Source organism: Camelus dromedarius, chromosome 10 (assembly GCF_036321535.1).
Source record: "Camelus dromedarius isolate mCamDro1 chromosome 10, mCamDro1.pat, whole genome shotgun sequence".
Classification (NCBI taxonomy): Eukaryota; Metazoa; Chordata; class Mammalia; order Artiodactyla; family Camelidae; genus Camelus; species Camelus dromedarius.
The window spans coordinates 75248595-75274353 of record NC_087445.1 but is presented as its reverse complement, the minus strand read 5'-3'; the positions used below and the strand labels follow the sequence as shown (position 1 = coordinate 75274353).

The window sequence follows — 25759 nt, the reverse complement described above, 5'->3', positions numbered from 1 at the left end:
TGATCCAGGAAATCTGGGAGTGGGGCCCAAGAAAGAGCATTTTTAGCAAATAAAGGAAGTAGTTCTGAATCAGAATGTCGTGGGTTGAATGGTCCCCCTCTCCTGCAAATATTTCCATTCTAACTTCCAGAACCTGTGAATATGACTTTATTTGGAAAAAGAGCTTTTGCAGATGTGGTCAAGTTAAGGATCCCGAGATGGGATTCCTGGTTATGTAAATGCTTTTGGGGTGGGGGGTTAAATCCAATGACAAGTGTCTTCATAGACACACACAGAAGAGTGGTAAAGGAAGTGGGGTGAAGGCAGAGGTAGAGACAAGCCAAGGGACGCCTGGGGCCCCCACAAGTTGGAAGAATCAGGGAAAGATTCTCCACTAGAACTTTCGGAGGGAGCATGGCCCCGCCCACAGCTTGATTTCAAGCTTCCGGTCTCCAGGACTGCCGGATGCAAGAAAATACATTTGTTGTTTGAAGTGATCAGGTTGGTGGTAATTTGTTACGGCTGTCCCAGGAAACGAGTATACACATGTTCCTCAACCCACACTCTGAGAAACACCCAGAGAAACTGCTGTGCAGATGAGCGCTGTCCAGAGAAGGTCCTGGAAACAGAAATCACGGTGTTTCACAGCTGAAGGCATCATCCAGCGGTGTTTTGCCAACTGTCATGTGAGCATGGATACCTGGGGGATCTTGTTACAGGCACGTTCAGGTTTGATGGGTCTGGGATGTTTAGAGGTGCTGTGTCCGGGACCCACACTTGGAGGCTTAAGACCTCATAGGTCATCCATCCCTGAAGCTCTTAACCCCCTGAAGTCCCGGGAAGTCGCAGACCATCATTTCTGAGCAGGAGCGTACAGACACTGTGTCCAGGGAGAGGCTCCACAACTTTTATCACATTTTCAAAGGTGCAAATGCCCCCAGAAATGTTCAGAGCCTCTGATCTTCCCAAATGATCTTATTTCACAGACAAGGGAAGGAGGAAACGAGGAGAGAGGTGACTCCCAAAGATGGTACAGACAGCGAACTGATGGTGCAAACCTGGAGCCTCTGGCTTTGTGTTTTATTTGGCTGCCACGGCAGTCTATAAAGTCTTCACAGTTGTCAACACTCACCAACTGGGAAATTTTACACTAAAAAACCCAGCTTTCCAGATTGTCCTGAAGATGTCTCAGTTTTGACTGTGCAGGTCTGCATTCCTCAGGGGCAACAACTGGCTGGTGCTGAATAGCAAGTATCACTTAGCCTGAGTCCCCTCCCGTCCCTATTGTCCCTCACTGACTGCTGATTTTGTGGCCCCAGAGACAGACATAGAGCCAGAATGGACCCTAAACATCCAGCCCCGACGCTGCTGCCAAGCCTGTGCCCCCTGGGACAGTTCACCCCCTCTGTGTGAGGACCTCTTTGGGGCCAGGCTGACCTGGGTCTCCATTTGAATGGGGACCCAGTGGCTTTGAAATGCCACTTGAACACAGAGGTCTTGTGGCAGAGCAGCCTGCAGTGCTTCTATGAACAGACCTGCTTTGTTTTCTGGTTCCTTTACCCCTGCGGTGACTTTTATTACTTAATTATTACACACCCCGTGCTTCTGGGCAGCCTCGTTTATAGCCATGCTTTCTAATGACACAAGACGTATCATCCGCAAGATCTACCCCAAGAGGCCATTCACGACAGAAAAGCTGTCTTCCCAGCTGCCCCCGCCGCGCACGTCAGCGCGCACCTCCCCTCGCCGCCTCCTGCACCCTCGCTGCCCGCCGGCCGTCTTTGTGTCCTGCACCGGCCGGCGGTTCCCATTACTGGAAAGAGGCAGGGAGGGGCTCCGAGTGGGAGAAGAGCTGACACACCTTGTGAGTCACCAGCCCAGCCCGGGCTGGATGAAGGGGGGTCCGCCGGGCTTTGCCCATTTCTGCTCTGGCTCATTAAGTTGGGTAAAAAGGTGGAGAGGCTTGTCTGACATGGGGAAAACCCAGGACATAAATCATATCACATCATTCCTTGCTTTAAACACCCTCAAGGGCCTCCCAGTTCTCAGCCTAGACTCCTCGTCATGGCCAGCAAAGCCCTTCCCTCTCCAAAATCCTCCCTGACATCGGCGGCTCCTTCGCCTCCAGGTCTCAGCTGCTGGGTCAGCCCTTCAGACCCCTGTCCCTGAGCAGCCCACCCTCAGATGGCCCTCACCAGGTGCCCTCCCACGCAGAAACTCTCATTCATTCGCTACTGGTTTATAACTGGTCTTGGCCAGTGAAAACCAACACCAGTAGGAATGGTTTAGGTCTGAGGAGACGTGGCACAGGGCTGCTCTCAACAGTTGGGTGTTGTTGAAAAAGAGAGGGGGAGAGAGGGCAGGAAGGAGACAGAGAAAGACAGATTAGGCAAAATTTTAGGAGGTACATTTTTCACAATTCAGTGTTCTAAAGAGAATAAATTGATGGAAACTGTAATCTGATGGAGGAAGGGGAGCCTTTTCAACAAATGACGTTGAAACAATTTGACGTCAGAGACAAAACCAAAATCAAACACACCAGAACCAAAACCCAAAACCCAAAACCAAACTCTTGACCCAAGTCTCACACCTTATACAAGAATTAACTCGAAGTGGCTTATAGATGTAAATGTACAACATGAAACTATAAAACTTTCAGAAGAAAACATAGGAGAAAAGCTTCGGGGCTTAGGCTAGGCTAGGTGATCAGTTCTTAGGCTTGAGACCGAAAGCACGATCCACGGGAGAAAAAAAATAGGGAAGTTAAACTTCCTCAAAATTAAGACCTTTTGCTCTGGGAAGGATGCTTTTAAGAAGATGGAAAGACAAACCATGACTAGGAGAAAATGTAGACCACGCGTCTGGCAGAGGACCCTCATCTACACTGCACAGAGAACTCCTGGGGGCGGGGGCTGTGGCTCAGTGGGCGAGCGTGCGCTTAGCGCCCACGAGGTCCTGGGCTCCATCCCCAGCGCCTCCATTCAAAAACAGCAAAGGAAACATCGAAACAGCAACAAGTTGGCCGACGTCAAGGCCATTAGGCCAGTCTCAAGAGGCCACATACTGTGCGATTCCACGTATCCACCATTCTCGGAACGTCCCAGGGATTAGGGAACCATGGGGGAAGGGGTCGCTATGCAGCAGTGTGAGAGGGGGTGCTTGAGGTGATGGAACAGTTGTGTACCTTGATTGTGTTACACAGATCTACACGTGTGGTCACATGCATGGAGACCAGATGCACACACACAAAGAAGGGCGTGTAAGACTGGTGCCACCGGAGTGAAGGCTGTGTTCTGCACCAGGGTAGGTTTTTAGTTTTGGCATCGCACCATAGTTATGTGAGATTTTATCACTGGGGATAACAGGGTGAAAAGCACTCAGGACTTCTCTGTACTATTATTACAGTCGCCGGCGAACCTATAATTATTTCAAAGTAAAATATGTTTGAAAATGCAATCAAGCAGGTTAGAGGGAAGACTGGAAGAGCGTTCTACTTTATGGAAAAACATTAACAAAATGACTGTCGTACGAAGAGGTGATCAAAGAGCGTGCAGCTAAAAAAAAAATGTGAGGGAAAAATGAATATAGGGAGTGTCAGGCAATTAAATTTTTAAAAATGTGTTATTTTCTGGGGTTTTGTGGTTTATGATGTTTGTCAGCTTATTTAAAATTTTAATTTGTTCTGATTTCTCTTCTCCTTCTAATTAAGTATTCAGTTTTATGCCTAAATTTAAATTCCTGATTCTGAATTTTTTTTTTTTAAAGACTGCTCCCAAACTTGAACAATCTTCCGGTCCCACAAAACCTAGCGCTGCCCTGCAGTAGCAGGTAAGACGTTTCTTTTCATTATAACAGTGTTCCGTAGACCTTTATGCTAATAAGGTGAAAGCAAAACAAAATGGGTGATTTGTCCAGGAAAAAATAAAAAGATCAAGGTTGACTGAAGTGCGTAAACAAAATGTCAAAAGAGCCATGGGGACCAGGCCTGAGTGTGTTCACATGTGAGCCTCCCAGCCTTGCTGAGAATGGTATTCCAGGGCTTTCCAGAACTTTTCATAAAAAAGCTTCCCACATCATGTTATGATCCCAGAGTAAGACCAAGAGAATGTGTATTTACACTATCAGTCAGTCTCACTTATAAGGGCAAATGACATCTTCAATTTCTTTCATCAGTGTCTCATAGTTTTTGGAGTACAGGCCTTTTGCCTCCTTGGATAGGTTTATTCCTCAGTATTTTATTCTTTTTGGTGGGATGGTAAATGGTATTGTTTCCTTAATTTCATTTTCTGCTATTTCCTTGTTAGTGTATAGAAATGCAGCTGATTTAATAGACACCTCTCCAAAGAAGACATACAGATGGCCAACAAGTGCATGAAAAGATGCTCAGTATCACTAACTGTTGGAGAAATGCAGATCAAAACTACAGTGAGGTATCACCTCACACCAGTCAGAATGGCCATCAGTAAAAAGTCTACAAACGATAAATGCTGGAGAGGCTGTGGAGAAAAAGGAACCCTCCTTCACTGCTGGTGGGAATGTAAATTGGTGCAGCCACTATGGAGGACAGTATGGAGGTTCCTTAAAAACTAAAAATAGGCTTATCATATGATCTGACAATCCCGCTCCTGGGCATATATCTGGAGAAAAATACAATTAAAAAAGACACATGCACCCCAATGTTCATAGTAGCACTATTTACAATAGCCAAGACGTGGAAACAACCCAAATGTCCATTGACAGATGACTGGATAAAGAAGATGTGGGGGGGGGGGTAAGTGGGTGGTGGAATACTACTCAGCCATAAAAAATAATAAAACAATGCCATTTGTAGCAACATGGATGGACCTGGAGATCGTCATTCTAAGTGAAGGAAGCCAGAAAGAGAAAGAAAAATACCATATTATCACTTTTATGTGGAATCTTAAAAAAATGACACAAATGAACTTATCTATAAGACAGAAGCAGACTCAGAGACATTGAGAACACTTATGGTTACCAGGGGTTAAAGGGGATGGGAAGGGATAAACTGGGAATTCGTAAATTGCACCTCCTGGGGAGAGATGGAAGTGTTAGCTCTCTTGATTGTGGTGGTGGCTTCATGGGCGTGCACATCTGTCAGAATTCATCAAACTGTACATCTGAAATCTGTGTAGTCTACTGTACAGGAGCCCTACCACAATAAATGTGTTAAAACAAATAAACAAAAAAGAGCTTGGTCTTTTGGAATTGGAGTGAGCAGAAAAGCCACAGAGACCTCACCTGGGAAAGAAGTTGACCCTCAGAACAGGTTTGGACAAGGCGACGACACTCAGATTCCGAATCCCCTTGCCCCTCCCACTTGGTCACTGCACTGGTCACATTTATCAGGAGCTACGATACAGCTGCCGGGAAGAACGAAGTGGCCACACGTGTAATGACTCAGAAAGATCTCCAAGATGTCAGTCAAGTATAAAATAAGAAGCTGGGGAGGAAGAGTCAGACCTGCGTAAGTGCATCAACACAGGTGAGAAGGTTGGAAAAAAGACCAGAAGGAAGCCAGAGATGATGGTCCCGGGGGAGGGAGGCAGATGTGATGGGGGGGAAGGGGGCCCCGGGTGCCCCCTCCCCCTCCAGTCTACTTGCTGGTTTTATGGGAGGCTTTTGCAACAAATAAAGCCAAAAAAAAAAGAAACAAAGAAAGAAAGAAATCGATGTCTGAGAGGTCATGTGCCTCGGCCAGGGCCACACAGCCAGTGATGGGGGTGATGGATCTGGGTCAGAATCCATGTCCCACCCCCACCCACCAGCCCCTCCATGCACAGCCCTGCAAACATCAGATCAGAAGTCTCCTGGCTGCGTTTTTCTTTTTTTCACCCTTTTCACCATGAGCAGTGGAGGATGGCCGGGCCTCCAGGCCCCAGGGAGGCTCCTGGCCGGAGCCCGGCGCTGCACTGTTCCGGGCTGGGGAGTTTCAGCATTTTCCCATGTGCTCAGCCCTGCTGGGATATGTCTTTAGGAACCATTTTTCTTGTTTTCTTCTGCAACTATTTTTTGCTGCTACCTTAAATTCTGTTCAGTTTTTTTTTTATTCCACTCCAAAATGAATGATTTTGCCCCAGGCTGAGAGCCCCCATGGTCACAATTATAGCCATCCAAACTGCAGCTTTCTTGTGAAGAACTGCAGAGGTTCACTCAGAAGATCTCAATTATTTATCTTCACTAAACGAGGTGGGAAATGTGGGAGTGGGGAGACCGAAGCCCAGAGAGGTCAAATGGCTGGCCCAGGGTCACACAGCACACTCAGCAGCCCAGCCTGGACCCCTACCACTCCAGCTACGGCATCTGCAACCAAGAGGTTGCAAATCCATTTCCCAGAAGGCTGAAGGGGCTGCCAGCTAACCGACTGCAGATAGAAGCCAAACCTGGGGGCCTGGCTATTCTCATACAGGACCCAAGACCTCCCCAGACACTGTCCTTGCCATCACCAGACCCTCCTCCACACAGGAACTGAGGCCTCTCCAACGGTGCCCACCTGATGCTGTCTTCCTCAGGATCCACCCGTGGCTTCTCCTTGCCGCGGGGTGTCGGGCAGGATTTTCAAAGGCTCGGTGCCATCTCTGTGCCTGTGTGCCCCCAGGAGCTCCCTGGCCTCCCCCGCCCGGGGTGTCAGCCTCGGTGCAGGCACTGAGGCCAAGCTCTGGACTTTTGATGCCTCTCTCTGGCACGGGGGCTCAGTTACTGTGGTCGGGGTGTCAGAGCGGATCCTGGAGGACGAATGGGACCACAGTGGCACCCCACCCCATCCTGAGAACAGAGGGCGCGGTCAGGACGGGTGACGCAGGGCAGGGCCCCTTCCTAGGGGTGCGCTATGGGACTCGTTCTGCAGAGAAGGGGGCTGGACCAGGGAAATCTGGGACTCGCAGACCATTCGTTATGACTTTTTAAAAGCACGTTTGAAAGTGATTCAGGCTTCCACGTGACATTGGAAGGGTCCCCCAGAGTACTGGGGTTGGGGATGGGAGGCTGGGGGCACTTAGAGGCAATTTGGAGCCCAGAGAGAGAGGAACAGAGGGCTGGCTGTGCACAAATGTCTGGAGAGGGGCTCCTGGGCCAGGAGGGCAGAGGGAATCCGCCTGGGTCCACACCAGAGTTGGGGAGCTTGGTCAGGGCAGGGGTCCTCCTGGAGGTGGGGGAGGACTGGCCACAAAGGAGAACGGGTGACTTCTGGGGTGATGGAAATGTGCTCTGCCTTCATTGGATACCCAGGTGTATAAATTTGTCGATGCTCATCAAATTATATATGGACTATTGCATTATCTGTAAATTATACCTCAGTAAAGTTTTTTTTTTTTTTAAGAAAAAACTAAGAAGACAGATTGAGGAGAAAATAGCCAAGGCAAGAGTCATCACAGAAAAAAGTCTCTGTGAAGGTACTAGGGAGCCGTGGAAGGTTTCTGCACAAGGAGAGAGGGCATGCTGACAGTCACACTTTGGAACTGTTGCTGTGGTGGTGGCGTGAACCAGTGGAAAGGAAGGAACAGGATTTGAGGATCCAAGGCCATTGCAGGAGGAGGAAAGACTCAGCAGAGGGGCTACGCATCTCAACTCTGCATTCACTCGTCCATCCATCCATCCACCCGGCCCATCCAGGAGCATTAACGAGCTCCCCATCATGGACTGGGCTCTCTGCACTCCAGGTCACAGGGCACGTGGCAGAAACACTGGTCATCATCCCAGCTCGCGCTTCCTGCCTGCTTCCTGTGTCCTTCAGACAATAACTCTAGAGACAGATACTAAGATCCTCTTTTCACAGGTGAGAAATCTGAGGCCCAGAGAAGTTCACGTCTTGCCCAAGACCACACAGCCTGTGGGTGACATATTGTATTTGCCTGGGAAGCCTGTGGGTGTAGCCATCCTGCAACCCTGCCCCCCTGCAGAACAGAAGGCTGATTGCCAGTGTAGACACAGTTAATTGAGCAAGGGCGTGGAATGAGCAAAGTCCCCTCTGAGCCTTTTAATGGGTCTCTGGGGTGACCCAGAGGTGACTGGACAGAGAAGTGAGACTCCAGACAGACGGCTCAGCGTGAACTAAGATGGAGGTCAGGCCTGGCTGGCACCATGCCGCACAGCCCTCCAACAGCCTCCTGTTTTAATGAGCACTTACTATACCAAGCCTGCTGGTGAGTGCTCCAACTGCAGTCTCACTGACTCTTGCATGGTCCTGAAAGGGAGCGTGAACCTTCCTGCCTCCAGACGTGGAAACCGAGACGCAGGGAAATCAAGCAACTTGCCTGCGGTTTGCTCATGGACATGGAGCAGGGAGGCCAGGAGGGTCCCCATCCAGCGTCCCCGGCTCGAAAGATGCCGGGTCCTGATGGTTAGGCTGTGTGCTCAGTGACCCCGCCGCGGCTCCCAGTGATCTGTGCCAGCGGGGCCACCGCCGAGGGCTTCGACAAATTAGTTGCTGATCACCTGGAAGGAACCTCTCGGAAAAGTTCCTCACCACTCTGACGTTCCACAACTAACAACAAAACCATGTCAAAACGAAGCCTGATAAAGCGGGAAATGGGGAATAAAATGAAATAAAATCAGCTCCTATCTGCAAGAAACTTCAAATTAGTTCAATCAAATCCATCTTCCACGGCTTGGCGATTGATACCCCAGACCAGGGGTTGATGTCCGATGAAGGCACTAGGGACGTGCACGGGAAATGGAAATTATCATTTGCAAACATTAGGCTGACACTTTGTGCGTGCGGGGGGATGAGGGCTGACAGCTCTGATTCGCCAGCGCGGCTCCTCTCTGTGGAGGAGGGCTCTGTGGATTAAAGGGGGCCCCTTTCATGGCAGCCCATCTTCATCTTCGCTGCTCATTAAAACTTTGTGGAGCTGGAGAACTTGGAGGAAGAGAGGAAGCTGTAGGAAGCTTCTGAGGGACTTTAGGTACACATTTGTTGAAAGGTGTTTGAGAAGGGAGCCTTGGGTCTGACAAACTGGATTTTAGTGCGGCTCTCCGTTCACAGCGGGCTAAAATAATTGGTCATCAGTGACTACTAATTCGGTTTAGTAGCCAGAGGCAATTTTTTTCTTCCTGGAAAATCAATGACAGCACGGAGGTCTGTTCAACGTGATTCTGCTCAAGACGGGTCCTTATTTGGTGCTTGATGCTTTTTCCAGTGAAGACAGCTATTTTGTAAAAATAAAATTAAAATCCATCTCTAAGGTGCCAGCGGTCTGCTGCTCCCAAGGGGTGGGAGAGGCCGGCGCTGGCGCCCGCACAGCCTCAAGGGCTGAGTGGACGGTGGCCTCTGGGACAGGCTGCACCAGCTTGGAGTGAAATTCAGAATATGCCGTGGGCCCTAAAGGTCTGGTTTTGGAGGAGGGAAGAGGCTGGAGGGCTGGGTTTCTCTTGGCCGTTCTAAATCAAAATCCAGCCCACAAGGGACACCTGACAGCCACACCATCTACGGAGATCCAGCTTCTCCTCCACCTGCGGGAGGTGCTTCTCTGAGCTGGACCCGAGCAGTGAGGCTCAGAGCTCCAGGCGCCTCCCTGCTCCCCACCGCCTGAAGCTTCGCAAATGTGTCCATCTGTGGGCAGGTGACCTTGGTGACCATTCCTGAGCACTTTACATGTGCCTAAAGTTGTACCACTGTTTCTTGTAATAAGCGATTCTGACATTACCCCATAGGCTACCAAAGCCACAGCTAAAGCTTTTTGTCAGTTTGCTTGTTTTTTGTAATTGAATTTTTTAAACTGAGGTCATTGTAGATTCACATGTAGTCTTAGGAAATAATACATCAACTTAAAAATAAAACAAAACAAAAAACTCCACAAAAACCAAAAACAACAAAAAAGAAATAATACCGAGAGACCCCACGTACACTTTACCCAATTTCCCACAGTGCTGACATCTGGCGAGACTAAAGAACAAAATCCAAGCCGGGACACTGATTATGGAACAATCCACCCATCTTATTCGGATGCCACCCAGTTAACTCGTGCTCACTTGTGTATTTGCTTCGACACAATTTCATCACACGCGTAGGCTCGCGTAGTCACCACCATGGTCAAGACACACAACAGCCCCTTCAACCCGAAGGTCCTCCCTGTTGCCCTTGGATGACCTCACCCAGCTCCCTCCTACACTGCACCCATGTGCAGGGACGCTTTTCTTTTCGTCCTTACAAGAACCCTAGCAGAAAGGAACTATTATTGTCTCACCTCCTGTTTTACTGATAAAGCAGCTGGTTGATAAAGCACTATTGATGTTGATATTGAACTATCGATAAAGAGTTCAGTGAGAGAAAACGCCTTGCTCCGAATCCATGTGTGGCAACACTACCCAAATGTGGTTGCAGGTAGAAGACTAGCTCCTGCCTGGCCAGCAGACATGCTTAGTTTGGTCTGTAGCCTTTAAAAATTCTTGTGACCAACATATATTTTTAAATCTGAAGAACTCACATAGAAATCCCAATGTCCGGCTTTTCTTAATGAGGCATTAGATCATCTGGTAACACTGGGCCCACATCCCCACCTGTCAGTAAGTGGCTGCAGCTGCCACCCTGGCACCAGGCATGCGCTTGAGTTTGCTGCAGTCCCCACCACTCCCTATTGTCTTACACAGGGCTGGCTTTGCTCTTTGACCTGCCACGCCTCTGCAGGTACATGGTACTACAGCCCCAGCTCCATGGCTCTTAAAGAGCAAAAGTACTTGGCATCGCTCTTCCTTCCTAAGAGCTCAGAGAACTCTTTCCCATTGACCTCACAGGAGCTAGTATTGGTCCCACGTACAGATGGAGAAGTGGAGGCCCATGGTGACGGTATGTGATAAGCCCCAAGTCTCCCAACACGGGAGCAGGAGAGTGCTGTGTTGAGTCGGAGTCTTCAGGCTTCAAGGCCGGAATTTCATCCTCTCTCTGCCTTCATCCCTGCTCCCCCTAGAAAGGGGGTGCTGGGAGGGACAGGAAGGAGTGGGAGGAGAGAGGGAACTCCCTTAGAGGAGAAACGGGGTGACAAGGCGTGAAGGAGAAAACAAAGGCCAACCTGCCCACTGGGACTGGGAAGCATGGTGCCTGGGCCCCAGACACGCCTAGGGGCCCACGAAGATGCTCTCATTGCTTTTAAAACGGAAGACAAAGATAAAAATAATCCAGCCTGGATTATATTCAGCTTTATACCAGCACAGCCACGAAATATTTTAAATCATCACCATCATCACCATCACCACCATCACCACCATCACCATCACCATCATCACCATCACCATTGTGATTATGATTATTACTACTACTACTATTACTATTCATGGAGGAAGGGGCTCATGAGGGCAAGAGTGTCCAGGGTCCCCGGAAGTCCTGCCCTAGAGCCAGAAGACACAGGCCTTGACCCGCATCAGAGGCTGCATGTTAATCCTGTCTCTCCTCCCCACAGCCTGTGGAGGACAGAGGTTCTCAGTCCCTGCACAAGAGTCGCCCAGAGAGCTCATGGAAGGTCGAGTTGCCTGGGTCCCACCATCGGACAATCTGACTCACCAGGTCTGGGCTGGGGCCCAGGCAGCTACATTGTTCCAAGGGTGCACTCCCCGTCCCCAAGGGATCCTGGCCACGTGGCCCCTGGTCCCTGGAGGTCACAGCTCTGAGCCTTTGCCCGGCAGAGGCCCCTACAGCCTGGTGGCCACCAGCACCTCTGCCTGGGGAGGGCTGGCCGGTCAGCTCTGACCCCAAGGGACCCCCGCGGCCCCTTCACCCCCTCTCACCCCCACCGCCCTCTTCTTAATTGTCCCGCTCGGCCCGAGGGCCTGTCCTTTCTAAGCGGCCTGGGAGAAGGGGTGGTAATTGAAGCAGAGCCTCTCTCCCTGGCAGGACTCTTAGAGCTAATTAGAGAAGAGGGCCTCTGGGCTTCTGGTTACTTTTTAATTGTTTGTGGATCCGACATAAAAGCTAATGACAGAGGAGGGAGGCTGAGTCAGCCATGCACTCCTGACTTCTAAATTTGTCTAAGAGGTCATTTGCAATTTGTTAACATTTTTCACAAGGGCGAATTCAATTAGCAGTTCCCGCACAGGCGCCCAGCGGAGGGCGGCAGGATGGGCAGCGGAACTAGATGGGTTTTCAGGCTTCTCCCAACTTTGAGCGCCTGTGCCCAGAACTTGGAAGCTCCCCCTGCATCCCCTGCCCCGACGTGCACCCCACATCCGGCACAGCTGGCTGTGGCTTGAGCCCCTCTGGAGCAGAAAAGCCTCAATACAGACGAACGGGCATCACTGAGGAGGAAATGGCCTCTAGACCCCTCCGGAATCCGTGTGCTGGGGGATCCTGGCATTTGGGGAAACAGGCGAGTACCAGGCGGGGATCCCCGATGGGGAGTATGGGGGTGGTAGCGAGAACGCCCAGAGAATGGTCCAGATGTGTCCGTCGGGGTGTCTGCATAAGCTGAGGAGGCCCTGCTCCCACCCAGCAACTCTGCCTGTGGACCGTGACCCCAAGGAATCCTGCACACGGGCGTGAAGTGAACAGGGCGCCTCGTTGTCATGGGAGAGACAAGAAGCAACCTGGGTGTCCAGTGATGGGACATGGATATGCCCACAGCGGCTAACTTGGACAGCGGACCAGGTGACTTTTGCAAATGTGCAGAGTGAAAAAGCAAGTCACCATGCAAAGTGACTTAAATGGTATGAAAACACACTAAATAGTAGGCGTTATCTGTGGACATCTAACCACAGAGCAAAAATGTGCACACCTGGGTGGGAGGCATGCCCGTCCCAGCCTCAGGAAGCAGAGGGAAGGGTGCGGGGTTAGGGACAGCTGTATTTATTATATTTTATTTCTTTAATAATAATTTTTACTTTTTTTGAGGGGGGAGGTAATTAGGTTTTTAAACATTTATTTATTTACTTATTTATGTGGAGGAACTGGGGTTTGAACCCAGGACCTCGTGCATGCTAAGCTATACCCTCCCCCACCAAAAATAATTATTAAAAAAAAAGGATCAGAAGCAAATATGGCCAAGTGGTGACATTTGTTAACTTCCAGTGTTGGGTTCATGGCTGTTAGTAATGTAACTTCTGGATCTTTCTTTCTTTCTCCCTTTCTTTCTTTCTTTCTTTCTCTCTTTCTTTCTCTCTTTCTTTCTTTTTCTCTCTTTCTCTCTTTCTTTCTCTCTTTCTCTCTTTCTCTCTCTCTTTCTCTCTTTCTCTCTTTCTCTCTTTCTCTCTTTCTCTCTTTCTTTCTTTCTTTCTTTCTTTCTTTCTTTCTTTCTTTCTCTCTTTCTTTCTTTTTCTCTCTTTCTTTCTTTCTCTCTTTCTTTCTTTCTTTCTTTCTTTTTTTTGGAGAATTTCCTCCTAAACACAAAAGAGAGGACCGGCAGAAATGTCTGGTCCTCGGGAAAGCATTCACACCCATCCTCTTTAGGCTGATTACAACTCTGGACTGATTACAAAGAACTTTTGTATTTTTCATAGAAGCATAACGGGCAAGGGGTAACAGGAGGCCAGGGGCAGCCACTGTACGATAACAATGCTGAAGACGGTTTCTCAAAGCCCAGTGTCTAAAATGCAGCTCTTTCTTTGTGTTAAGATGCTTTGGTGGTTGTCATGGGGCGGCCCCATTTTGGTGAATGGTTGGTGGCCCCCGAAAAGGTATGTCCTAGTTCTAACCCCCAGAACCTGGGAATGTGACCTTATTTGGAAAAGGAATCTTTGCAGATGTAATTAAGTGAAGGACCTTGAGTTCAGATCACCCTGCATTACTCGGGTGAGGCCTAAGTTCAATGCCAAGTGTCTCTATTCAAGACAAAAGAGAAAAAGACACAGAGACACAAAGAAGGAGGCCCTGTGACCATGAGGGCAGAGACTGGGGAGATGTGACCACAAGCCCAGGAATGCTTGGGCCACCAGAGGCTGCAAAAGGCAAGGAGGGAGTCTACCCTGGATCCTTCAGAGGGAGGGAGGCCCTGTGACAGCTGGATTTTGGACTTCTGGCCTCCACATCATCAGACAACACATTTCTGCTGTTTCCAGCCACCGGGTTTGTGGTCATTTGTTACAGAAGCCCGGGAAGCTAATGGCTGAAGCTCAGGCCTCACAAGTCTGCGCCCAGGGGAGAGCTGGACGTCTCCCGTGTTCTTTGGCCTGAGAAATCGGCTGTTCCCAGCGTCAGGGGGGGACCACATTCCAGCTGTCTGTTTTTTCTTGCACCTTCAGTCAACAAGCATTTATCAAGCACCTACTATATTCCAGGCACCGGCGACAGCAGGGAGCAAAACCAGGAGTCACCCGCGGCCTCCCTGGGCCCCCTGCCCCGCCCACCTGGAAATGACATGCCTGTGTTGCTATTTTATCCATTTGTGTTGCCTGCTGTGTTTTGTGTCCCGTTTCCTCTCTGTCTCCCAAACATCCAGCATAACGCCCAGCAAAGGGGCCACTAAAAGGCCATACATCCTAGGACAGAGGTAACGAATGTGGCCTTGGAGGTCAACCTGGGCCTCGGTTTCCCCATCTGTAAAATGGGGATGAGAGAGTGGCTCCCTAAAAGTTCACTCTGAGGGTCACGTGGGAGGATGTGGCCAGGACCGACCCAGGCCCTGAGCTGGTCCCCAGTGCAACGTGCACATCTACGAATTCTTTTGCTTGCGGCAGCTGTAAGGACAAGAGGTGATGTGTCGGGCTGGAGGCCTGGCCCTTCTCACGGCCCCCATAGTACTGGCTGGCTCCCAGCAGCAGCACCCTCCCCTCCGTGCCTGTGTCACGGGGGACACCGTGTCCCTGGAGGGGCAGAACCAGCTGTACCCCAGCCACGCATCTAACCGTGTTGAGGCCGGGGGCTGCGGAGGTGAGGGGAAGGGGCCCTGGGCCGGGCTGCGCACCAAGCCCGCTCCCCATGCTTCGCCCACCGCAGGCGAGGCCCAGCTCGGGAAGAATGGAAAGCGGGAGCCGCAGCCTGTGAGATGCACCTGGGGAGGCCCCAGGGGGGAGCGGCCGGGCCTCGTTAGCGCTGACCCCCGGAACCGAGCGGCTCCTGATTGATGGGGTTCCGGCGGGACAGGCCCCGGGGGAGCGGTGGTCCTATCTATTATGGGCCCATCGGCGCCTCCCTGAGCCCTCCCTGCTCCGAATGCCACGAGCCTCGGGCTGGGAATAAATCTCTGTCTGGGCCTCTGGAGAGCCAGCCGAGAGGGAAAAAAGGCAAAGTGTGAAAAATGTCTTCTTCCCGGCTCTGGCAACAAAGCCGCCTTGCAGGAAGAAGACAGCAGGGGCTTGGGGAGGTGGGAGAGGATGGAACAGGAGCAGGAGCAGGCGGGCAGCGGGTCCCAGAGAGGCTGGGCTTCCAGGAAGGGAAGAGGGAGAGGCTGGGGCCCTCGAACCACCCCCTTCCCCAGCTGCATCTCCCCCCACCAGCCCCGACCCCTCTAACAGAACTCCCTCCAGATCAGGCCCATGAGGGCAAGCAGGCTGGCTCTAAAGAGGAGGGACCTCTGTCGGGTCCAGTTGGGGTGTCCCAGGCTCCAGCCAGGCTGTGACTTCTGGCCAACACCTCCGCCTTCCCTGAGAATCTTTTCCAGCCGCTAAGTGCCAGGGTCCTAGAGTAAACACGCTTTTGCTTACCACCTGCAACCTCTGGCTAAGGGACACTCCGTGCCTCAGTTCCTTGTGGTGAATGGAGATGCCAGGCTTTGGTGAGAATTAACTGAGTTACCCTGGGGAAAGCTGGCCCCAGTGAGCGCCCTCCAACCCTGGCCTCGGTCAGTCATTGTTCACAGACGCATCCTGCTGTGAGGACTCACCTCCAGCTTGCATCTGCCTCCCAGAAGCCAGCGCCTGCGGATATGGGCAGCCACTCTGGAGGAAAATGTGGCTGAAATCTGCTGCTGCCACAGACTGGCCACGTGGCCTTGGACAACTGGGTCTCTGAGCCTCAGTGTCCCCATCCATAAAATGGGGCTACTCGTCCTTACATGGCACAGTCGTGAGGATTTAATGAGATGATGCATGTAAAGTGCTCAGTGTTACACCCATCAGCCACTTAGCGAGGGCTCCGGAAGTGTTAACACCTGTACTGGCCCCCAGACACACACACACACACACACACACACACACACACTGGTCTTTGTTTTGTTTTCTGAAGCCCCTGAGAGCAAAGCCCCTCCACTGAACTCATAGCATGACCTCAGAGAGTTGAGGATTATCTGCATCTTTTCTCATCCAGCTGGAAGACCTCATTTCTTGCCATGTTCTTTGTATCCAATGGTCTCCCTCTCCCATACTACTCACCATCCTTTTATGGGCCTTCTCCTGAATCTTATGATGGCCTACATTTTTAACTTGAAGCTACAAGTGTGACCTGAGCAGCAAAATAAAATAGGAAGGTCACCTCCCTCATTCTGGACTTGTTGCCTCTATTAATGTGACCAAGGAACACATTCAGTCTTTGAGGCAGCATCATTGCAATGCTGATTCATAACATCAACCAAAGGGGAATGCAGCAGAGCCTGCTAAATGACACAGAAATTGCTAGATTAACCATCTCATCTCTGGGTCTCACGTCAACTATCTCTCCTCTTTCAAGAATGTCTCAACGCTTTAAAAGGCCTGGGACCACATTTCTCCAACAAATATTTATTGAGTGCCTACTGTGTTCCAGTCTCTGATGACACAGTGGTGGACAAAACTGACATGGTCCCTATCCTCCAGGACCTGGGTGTACCCAGAGAAGAAGCAGAGAGCTATTTCACTACAGCTGTAGCCAGTGCTGGGGAGCAGACTGGTGGGGGTGGGGGCGCGTTGCCTGGCAGGAGGTACATTTCAGACCCTGCTCCCAGGTGCGGGGGTCTTCCCGAGATCCACGTGCTCCCCCTTGTGGTCAGCCCGGTTTCACTCAACGGCGTTTCGGGTCACCTGGAGCGGGCCTCCGCATCCAGAAACCGTCTCGGCTCCCTGGGACAGTTGCCGGAGAGGGGCTTATAATTATTTCACAGGCATTTGGGTGGGTGGCTTGGATTTTGGCCGTCAGCTCCAGGAGAAACAAAATCACCCAGAGTGATGGATGGGCCCATTGTAAATTTGTAAAATAAATCCGCTTGGCAGAGAGATTCAAAAAACCTGTCAGGCAGCAAACATTTTTTTAACAGCCTGTAAAATTTCCTCCATCCTTCACATTTGTCAGTGTCAGGGTGATGATGCATCTGCTAGCGGGGCGGGCAGCAGCCGCAGACAGGAGGGTGGGCTGGCAGCGTTCCTCTTCTTCCTTAGGTTGCTTGCTTGCTTTCCTTCCTTCTTTCCTTCTTTCCTTCTTTCTTTCTTTCTTTCTTTCTTTTGGTTTCAATGGTCACTTTATTGCAAGATGGTTGAATTAATTAGAAATTAAAACTATAACTTTATGGATGATCTTCAGTCAGATTTAGTCAAATTTCTGTTAAAAGCAAATTGCTTGTTCAGAAGTGATCATGGAACAACTCAAAATGCAGAGCAAGAAGGATAAGAGAAACATCTTACTGGCCAATAGATTGTTGTAATTCTCTCATTATATGAAACTCAAACCTTTCATTTTTAGGAAAGGTAAACTGTAACTTCGGGAGACAGCAAACCAGAAGGATCTTGTCACGTAGACTGGTTTCCGTTTAGTCAGTCATTCCTAGCTCTCTCCATTGGCCTAGATGCAGTTACAGAGCTGGCTGTGCTTGAGCCTTCTCTGCGAGGACCTTCAGATCTGCAGTGCACTTGGCAACTGTCTCCCTTTCCTGCTGTGCAGAGATGCTCTGAACCACGTGCTTCTCCCCCCAGTTTATCATGTGCTCTTGTTGCTTTTGACGCATCACGTTCTGCACAGCGATGCGATAGTCCAGGCGATACTTGACCTCCCTGCGTACGCTATGGCCGTTCCCAGTACGTAAGCTCCACGGCCATCGCAGTGTTATTCCTCTGGACATCAAAAAGGTAATGGCGTTTCTGAACCAGAGCCTGCTGTGACTTCTCCAGATCAATCGCATCCTGAATGTTTTGGATGGAAGCCTGTTTCACCTCTTCTAGTTGGGCAGTTTTTTGCTCATTGAGTTTATCAGCAAATTTTCCAATAGAGGCGCCATATTTTTTAAGTACATAGACAAGCACCCCCACTGCTGATGTGGCGGAGAAGGTCTCTGCAGCTATCACATGCGTTTCTTGGGCGAGTAAATACAAGATGAGCCCAGTTCCAAGCACATAGGGTCCTGTTACACCAGTTTTAGGATAAAGGAAGCAAAAGAATTCCTCAGGGATCAGCCCCAAATGAGCTTTTCCTCCATATTCAGGAACGGGTGGCACAGGGGCAAGACTTCGCTGCTTGATGTGAAAGATCCTTTGCCTGCAACGCCCCTGGACCCAGGAGGCCTGCGTTCCTCAGGGGCTGGGGGAGCTCCTGCGGTGGCGGCAGAAAGCACCACCGGGACAGCACTGTCAGGTAGCGTCGCACAGCGGTCTCGGGGTCCCGGCGACCCGGACAGGCTTAGGTTTCTTATTTTTCCATGATCTGAGTGCTTTTCAGCACCAGGACTGGAGGGAGTCTAGACTAGATTAACTGGTGGATGAGTTGAGTGATCTACCCAAGTTGCATGTTGCTAACTGGCTTCACAGTCAGACCTCAACGTCGCCATTTGTTCATGCGTGCATTCATCAAATGTTTACTGCCTTTTTTCGCGAAGGCACTGTGTTCAGCACTGGGGATACCGGGGGAACAGAAGCAGGCCTGGAGCAACCACTGTAGTGAAGGTTCTGGATGCCCCGTCACAGAGCTGGGAAGGGAAGTGACGCGTCCAAAGGGAAGCTCACTGGGCTCTTTCTGACGTGTTCAGATTAAGTTTAAAGCTTTAAGAAGATCCAGACAGGATGGCCTTCACCATATGTGTTCTGTCTCAGCCCCTCTTTGATGCAGGAAGAACTTAGGTGACATCTCTACCTGTGTCACCTCCATCCTTGTGTTTGTTAGGGAGGCAGCTCAGGGCCACGGTCACCATCACAGGTGACTAGGCCAGACTAATCCCCATCCCACTACAGAGCAGCCAGGGGCAAGTGACTTCCCTTCTCTGACCCTCTGGCTCTTCTTCTGTAAGATGAGGACGTGAGAGTTGTACTCTGAGCTGTTCAGTTATTTAAGGAGAGGATGCTTCTGAGGTGCTCAGCACAATACTAGTTGCCGTCATTAGTTCGAAGCAGGGTCTGCTCCTCTTCAGTCTGGCCCATGTCTGATACTGACCTGCAGAAGGCTATTCGCTCATTGACTGAGTGATGTATCTTCCTGCTGGCATCCTTGCCTTGCTTGTGGCTTGAGGCTCCCAGGCAGGGTGGAGGTAGAGCCCTGGATGCCCAGAATCTGCCAGGAGGACCAGCTGCTGCCCAGCTCTCCCCTCCCCTCCCCTGCCATTGCTGTCTCACCATAATCAAGGATGTAGGACCAATTAGGAGCTCTAACAATTAAGATGTGCCGAGGGCATGCGAGCCTTTGCAAACACTTATTAAAACACATCAATAATGAAGCCCTTCTTCAATAGTTACATTTCTGGCCTCCAGACGTATCTGTTTGTGGATCTGTTTGGGTCGCAGTATGCTTTGAGAGCTGTGTTATGACCTTCCATTTTGGTACTGAGAATTTAAAATTCTTCCCCAAATTGGATGCTGAGATTTGACAGTGAAACGGCAGAGAGAGAATGCATGGATTCTGTAGCTGCCTGATCCTAGAGGTGTGATCGTCAAAGCCAGCCAGCCGGACAGCGTACAATCCAGGCTCTGCCACCGTGCAGCCTGGGGAAGGGCCCGCACCCTCCCTTTCCTGGCCTGTGAAGCGATCAGAATGACACCCGCCTCGCAGGATCCATTAGTAATTATGGGCACAGATGCCAGCCACGTGTAAGTTCAATTCACAGCAGCTTCTGTGAGTGGTGGCCTTGAGCATCAACAAAGGACAGAAAAAGGGCAGCAGGTAGCTAAAGGGTCAGGATGCCAGTCTACACTAGCAGTTGCAAATCAAGTGCCTACCAGGACCGGACAGGTCACAAAAGTGAGAGAAGCCAGGCCGAGTGGGGACTGGGATGGAAGGAAAGGCTCAGCCCTGACCCCTGGTACAGGCAGGAGGGCAGAGCCAGGCTGCCTGGGCTTCTGACTGTTTTGAGGGGGGAGGGGGAGATATTTAGGTTTATTTATTTATTTATTTATTTATTTATTTATTTATTTATTTATTTATTTATTTAATGGAGGCACTGGGGATTGAACCCAGGACCTCATGCATGCTAAGCACGTGCTCTACCACAGAGCTCTACCCTCCCCACTCTGACTTTTTAAGAGAAGCAGGAAACCTGGGATTTTATATACGATCAACTGATTTTTTTTAATGTGCCAATTCCTTTGAATTTTCTATTTTTTTAATTACTGCACCGGCCAAACGAACATCTCTGTGGGTTGACTTGGCCTCGGTCCCCACTCGTGAACCACACATCCATATGGGCATCCTCTTCCAGGTAATTGCTTAGGGGCCCACTTCGTTTTAGCCGGAGGCTTGTGGATTGAAAGGCACCTCTCCGATTTAGTGACAATCTGTAACCGAGTGATGTGGATTGGAAACCAAATCAGCTAACTGGAGAGGAAGTAATTGACTAATCCCAAATTCAGGTTTTGATCCCGTCTGGCACTGAGAGGCTGAGCGGGCAGCGGATGGAGGCGTGTGCGGCCCCTCACATCTAGTCGGTCTGTCTCTCATGAAATATGCAAAGGACAAGAGGATTTGATACTAGGGGCCCAGGGGGAGGGCTGTGGTCCAAATTTTCTCTCGCAGGGGGGTGGCAGTGCTCACACTAGCTTGGAGTATTCAGCATGTTTCATGCATTCAGTCTGAAGTGGAACTTTATTTTTTACCATATCTGTAGTTGTGAGTAAACGGTGGTCATTTGTTTCTTCGCTTCTTTATGGATTGGACCAAATCACCCCAACAACGAGTCGGGTGTAATCGGATTTGGTTTTTAACATGCTTTTAAAGTAAAGAAATAAATACCATCGAGGCTTGTAAAAGGTGATCATTAGAGTATGGGCCTTGGCCCCACAACTTCAAAGTAATAGCCCCATTACGGAGAGGGGCGATGATTTTTTAACCGTCCCTTGCATTTATATAGCAAGGTTGAGGGGCTTTGCAGGCAGGTTGGGCATTTCAGTAAAAGCTTTCCAGCAGCCATTTAACCTCCATTTACGAAGAAATAAAGCGAAATTGATGCTGATTTGGACCTGCTTTGGGGGATATTTTTGTTCCATAAAAGCCCTTTAGCTTGCAATTTGCTGAGCTGCCCTGTCACATGAGAAAGGGCGGCTGTTGATGAAGATAAAGTTTTATGGCCACAATATTTGCTGCTAACAGCAACCTAATGCAGCATTTTCATTTTTGCGCAATTAATGTTAACGTCTGCTACGAAAATTGTCATTAAATACCATTTTAAAATCCATTCAATTTGCATATGCAAAGCCCATTTACCATCACAGAAGATATAGCCAGCACTTTATCATGTCCTTTGCCTGGAATTGTAGCCACTCGGTTTTATAGCAATTTAAGATTTTATATTGAAAGCTAAGATGGTAATGGATGTCCTTTCTGAGCCCAGCTAACTTCAGCTTTTCCATTGTATGTAGAATAACGCAGCCCCAGGACCAGAAACTGTGAGTGATCACGCTGTACCCCAGCCCCGAGGAGGTACGAGGTGGAAGAACGAGCACTGGACAGGGAGTCCATAAGCCTGCCTCTAGATCTGGCTTTTGTCTGGTCACAATTTTATGTGTGACCTTGTGAAAATCTCTTCACCTCTCTGAGCTTCTACTTTCCTGTTTTAAATAGGGACTTCCAATCGAGTGATTGCTAATGGGCTATGTGTTCTAATATTTCACATTTTTAAATATTAGCACACGAGGTTGAGAATCCAGGCCATGCCTTGTTGTGAAGAACTTGCGTGAACTTGGGGAAGTCAATTAATCTCTCCTTGTCGCTGCCGGACGAGTAACCCTGCACAACAGCATGAATAGACTTGATGCCCCTCAGCCGTTCACTTAAAAATGGGAAATCTTGCTCGACACCAGAAATCAACACAACACTGTAAATCGACCATACCTCCATAAAAAGAAATGGTGAATCTTATGTACGTTTTACCCCAATAAAAAGTGATTAGAAAAAAATAAAAATAAAGAAGGAATCACCACCACACACACACAAAGTACGGTGACATAGCCAAAGGAAGGCACCTGTCCGGGGACAGTGCACCGGAGGCAGGAAAGAGGCTGGGGACAGATTGTCAATGGCCTTGCCGCGCAGATGGGTGGAGAAACTGACTTAGTCACAGGTGTCACACATGGGACTTGGGGCAGCCGGAGGCCCCAGGCCACTCACTGCTGGCTGAGAGCACTTCTATTTATTTGTACAATGCAATGTACAAGTACCAGTGGTTTCTGCAATGTTTGCGTGGTGACACAGTGTGGGTTAGGAAGCCCTGCTTACTGGACATTTGCTGTTTTTTCCCTGCTGTTGTGTTCTGATCGCCTCCTCCTGGGTCAGAACCCCTGTTGATACATCTTTCCCATCATCAGCCCCTGTACATTGTGGGGACTGATTCCAGCCGTGCTCCTCTAAGGAGGGGCAAGGGATAGGGCCTGGCCAATCAGAGCATCAGATTCCCCTGGCCTTGGCAGTAATTGGTGCAGAGGAAGACATGTGACCTGGGACTGGCCAATCAGTGTGTTTTACAATTTCTACTCACCCCTGTGGCTGGTTCAGGGATAGGCATGGTACCCAAGTTAGACCAAAGAAGGAATCTTAATCTCAAGGCTTTCATAGTTCCCACACCCTTTCCGCTGGGGTCACTAAAAGAATGAGACATAAGGATGGAACTGCTTCTGGCCATTTTGCCTCATGAGGAAGAAGCTGGTCAGAGAATGGAGCCCAAACTGGGAAGCACAGCTGAGTCACAGAGAGAAATACCGAATGCTGATGATGTCACCTGATTGCTTAGATCCAGCTGTGCCTGAAGCTGTACCTTTGGACTTTTCAATCATGTGAGCCAATAAATTCCTCTTAAAAAAAATTAAAGTAGTTTGCACTAGAGATTTAATCACATGCAACCACATTCTACTTCTATAGAATGTCTTGCATTCCAGAGTTGGGACATAGGTCACAGGTCTGCTTCTGAACCAATCACCGTGACCATGGCTTCTGAAATACGCTGATTGGCCAGGCTTGGATCACTTGCCCCTCCCTGGAGTCCAGAGTCATGCTCCCACATTTTCCCCTAATTCAGTCACTACTGGGCAGCCCCCTCACCCCGGGGTGAGGGGTGGAGCCTTAGAAGCCAGCCGTCTTACCGTGCCTGGATCCCGAACATCATGTTTGGAGGGAGAGAGGGCAGCTCCTTTCTGAGGCGCCGGTCATCCTGGTCACTGATGCGGATGTCGTTGAGCTGACGGTAGAGGAAATTCTCCCGGGCAGTTACCAGGCCGGCTTTCACTGCCCCACGGTTCATGGCGATAAAATCCCGGGTCAGCTCATGGGGGCAGGTAGGCTGCTGTTTAAACACATCCCAGTGTCCAATGGCTGAGAGCAGGGAGAGAGAACCATGGAGTGGAGGTCAGCCTGGGAAGTAAAGCAAGCTGTGGCACCTGACTGGGCAGAAACGGGGGCACAACTACCTTCTCATTAACCCGGAGCTGCTATGTGACAGCCCTGCCTAACCCTAACCCTGGAAAGGGAAGGCCGGGATTCCCAGAGATGCCAGATGGTGCCTAGCATCCTTCATGAAGCTGGCTTTGCCTGGCCTTGACCTCCTCTGGGCGGTCAGAGGGTTGGTCCTGAGCAGGCCTATGCTTGCAGGTACAGAGCCCAGAGGGTCTCTCGCTTGGGGACGAGGCTCCACGCTGTCTGGGGCCCTTGCTATTTCCCCAACACCGCAGACCTGGACCCTGCGTGGTCCTCTCCTCCTCAGCCAAGCCCAGACTGTGGTTTCCGCCAGAATTGTGCTGCGGGGCAGGCCCCTTGACTCTTTTCCCAGAGCGTGGCCAGCTGCCAGATGGCCCAGGCCGAGAGCTCACGCCCCCCTGGGCTGCAGAGCACCCTTGCTCACCTTCGGGGACCCCTCCATCCAGCCCCCGGATGTAGAGTCCATAATTAAAATTAATTCCGGGCAGACTGCAGCTTCTTTCCCGGGGCTTCCCGAGTTCAGCCTGTTGGGGGAAGGACAGAGAACAAAGGTGAGGAGTGAAATCTCAGAAGACCCTATTACAATAGATTCAGCAGCAGGGAGTCACCGGATGCTCACTTTGCCCCAGGCCCTGAGGGCGACTTTCAGGGTTACCAGGGTGAGGACGGCAGAGCCCTCGGTGAGATGAGCGTTAACTGCTCTTGGGCCCTGAGACACAACTTGGGGCAGCCTGCCTGGTGTGCTCCTGCTCAGGGGCAAGTGAGGAGGGCAGAGCAGGGAGGACCCATGTGGCTGGGGGTGGTCGGGAGCGAGGCCTTGAAGGAGGAGGCGCATTTGTGCGGCAGGAGAGGGGCGGCGCAGTCCCTGCACGGAGCAGCGGTATTTGGGAGCCAGCCTAGATCTGCACAGCTGGAGCTGGAAATGACACACCTCGCAGATGTGCGGAAACGTGGTTCACGGAGACTCACCCGGAGGCCACCCCCGAGGGAGAGGGTGTCATTCCTCCCTAACCCTTCATCCCTACCAGGGACGGCTCAAATCGTTGTCACTGGGGCTGCGTCCTGGAACTTTGCCTGAAGGTGGAGATACAGTGACAAGGACCATGGTCACCCTCCCGGCGGCTGGATAGCCATTGTCACTGTCTGGGTCTCTGGGGAACTCCTCCTTGACCTTCTGCAAGGGGTTTGTGGGAACAAAATCGCTCTATTATCAGTCAGATCAATTCTCCCATTTTGTAGGTAGGGAAGCTGAGGCACAGAGTGACGGGGCCACAACCCACGGTTCCTAAGGGACGGGGCTGGATGTCAAATGCAGGTGCAGTGGGCCTCGGGGTGAAGCTCTGCATCACGGTGCTCTGCTGCCTGCCTTTAGGCCAGCAGCTCCCTGAGGTCCGAGGTCCTGTCTGTACGGAGCTTAGAGCGTCATCGCTCTTCATCAGTGGGCACCTGCTGAGGCTTGTGTCTCAGACACAACACTCGGCTCTTCGTCTGTTTCTCTCACTAATCCTCACAGCTGTGCCGTGAGGCAGCTCAGGGCTGTCCCATTTCTCAGACGGGGAAGCAGAGGCACAGAGAGGTCAGACAGGTTGCACAGGGGCCACACAGAAAGAAGCGGCAGAGCTGGAATTTGAACTCGGGCTGTGTCTCCAGCCCACATTCAGATCCACCTGCTCAAGAGATACCAAGCCGGTTTGCATGGCTCCTAGTGCCATCAGGCCCATGGGCCAGGGACCTTACTAAGAAAGGTGGGTGCGGCTGCTCCTTCCACCCCCGCGGGCCCCAGGCAGTGGGCTCCCAGTTGCAGGGTGCTCTGTCTCCCAGGACATCCCTGGCTCTGACCTCACCGACGGCTATCCAGAGTGTCTGGTGGCTCCAGTCTCACCCTTTCTCCCTTTTCCATCAATCTTTGTTCCTCCTTCTCTGGTTCCCAGTCACTTGGGCACATAGAAGTGCATGAGCCAGGACCACCTATAATGGCTTATCAGTCTTTGGAATAAGCCCCTCCCTTGGTCTGGCAGTCCAGGCCCTGCATCCTCCAGCCCCACCCGTCTCTGCAGCTCTGCCTCCCTGACTCCCCAGTGTGGCCCTGAGATTTAGGCTCCATCGACCTCTCCC

General features: G+C 50.7%; 1 protein-coding gene and 1 pseudogene across 1 annotated transcript in view; both read right to left on the bottom strand.

Annotated features, from left to right (window-relative positions):
* The window catches only part of CFAP77 (cilia and flagella associated protein 77), a 122709-nt gene that overhangs the window by 31190 nt on the left and 65760 nt on the right, over positions 1–25759 (bottom strand). Inside the window, exons 6-7 of the mRNA XM_064490880.1 lie at positions 24069–24168; positions 23314–23542 (exon numbers count right to left, since the gene is read on the bottom strand). Of these exons, the coding sequence (XP_064346950.1) occupies positions 23314–23542; positions 24069–24168 (329 nt within the window). The remainder of the gene's footprint in view (positions 1–23313; positions 23543–24068; positions 24169–25759) is intronic.
* On the bottom strand, positions 17616–22739 carry LOC135322331 (ATP synthase F(0) complex subunit B1, mitochondrial-like; annotated as a pseudogene).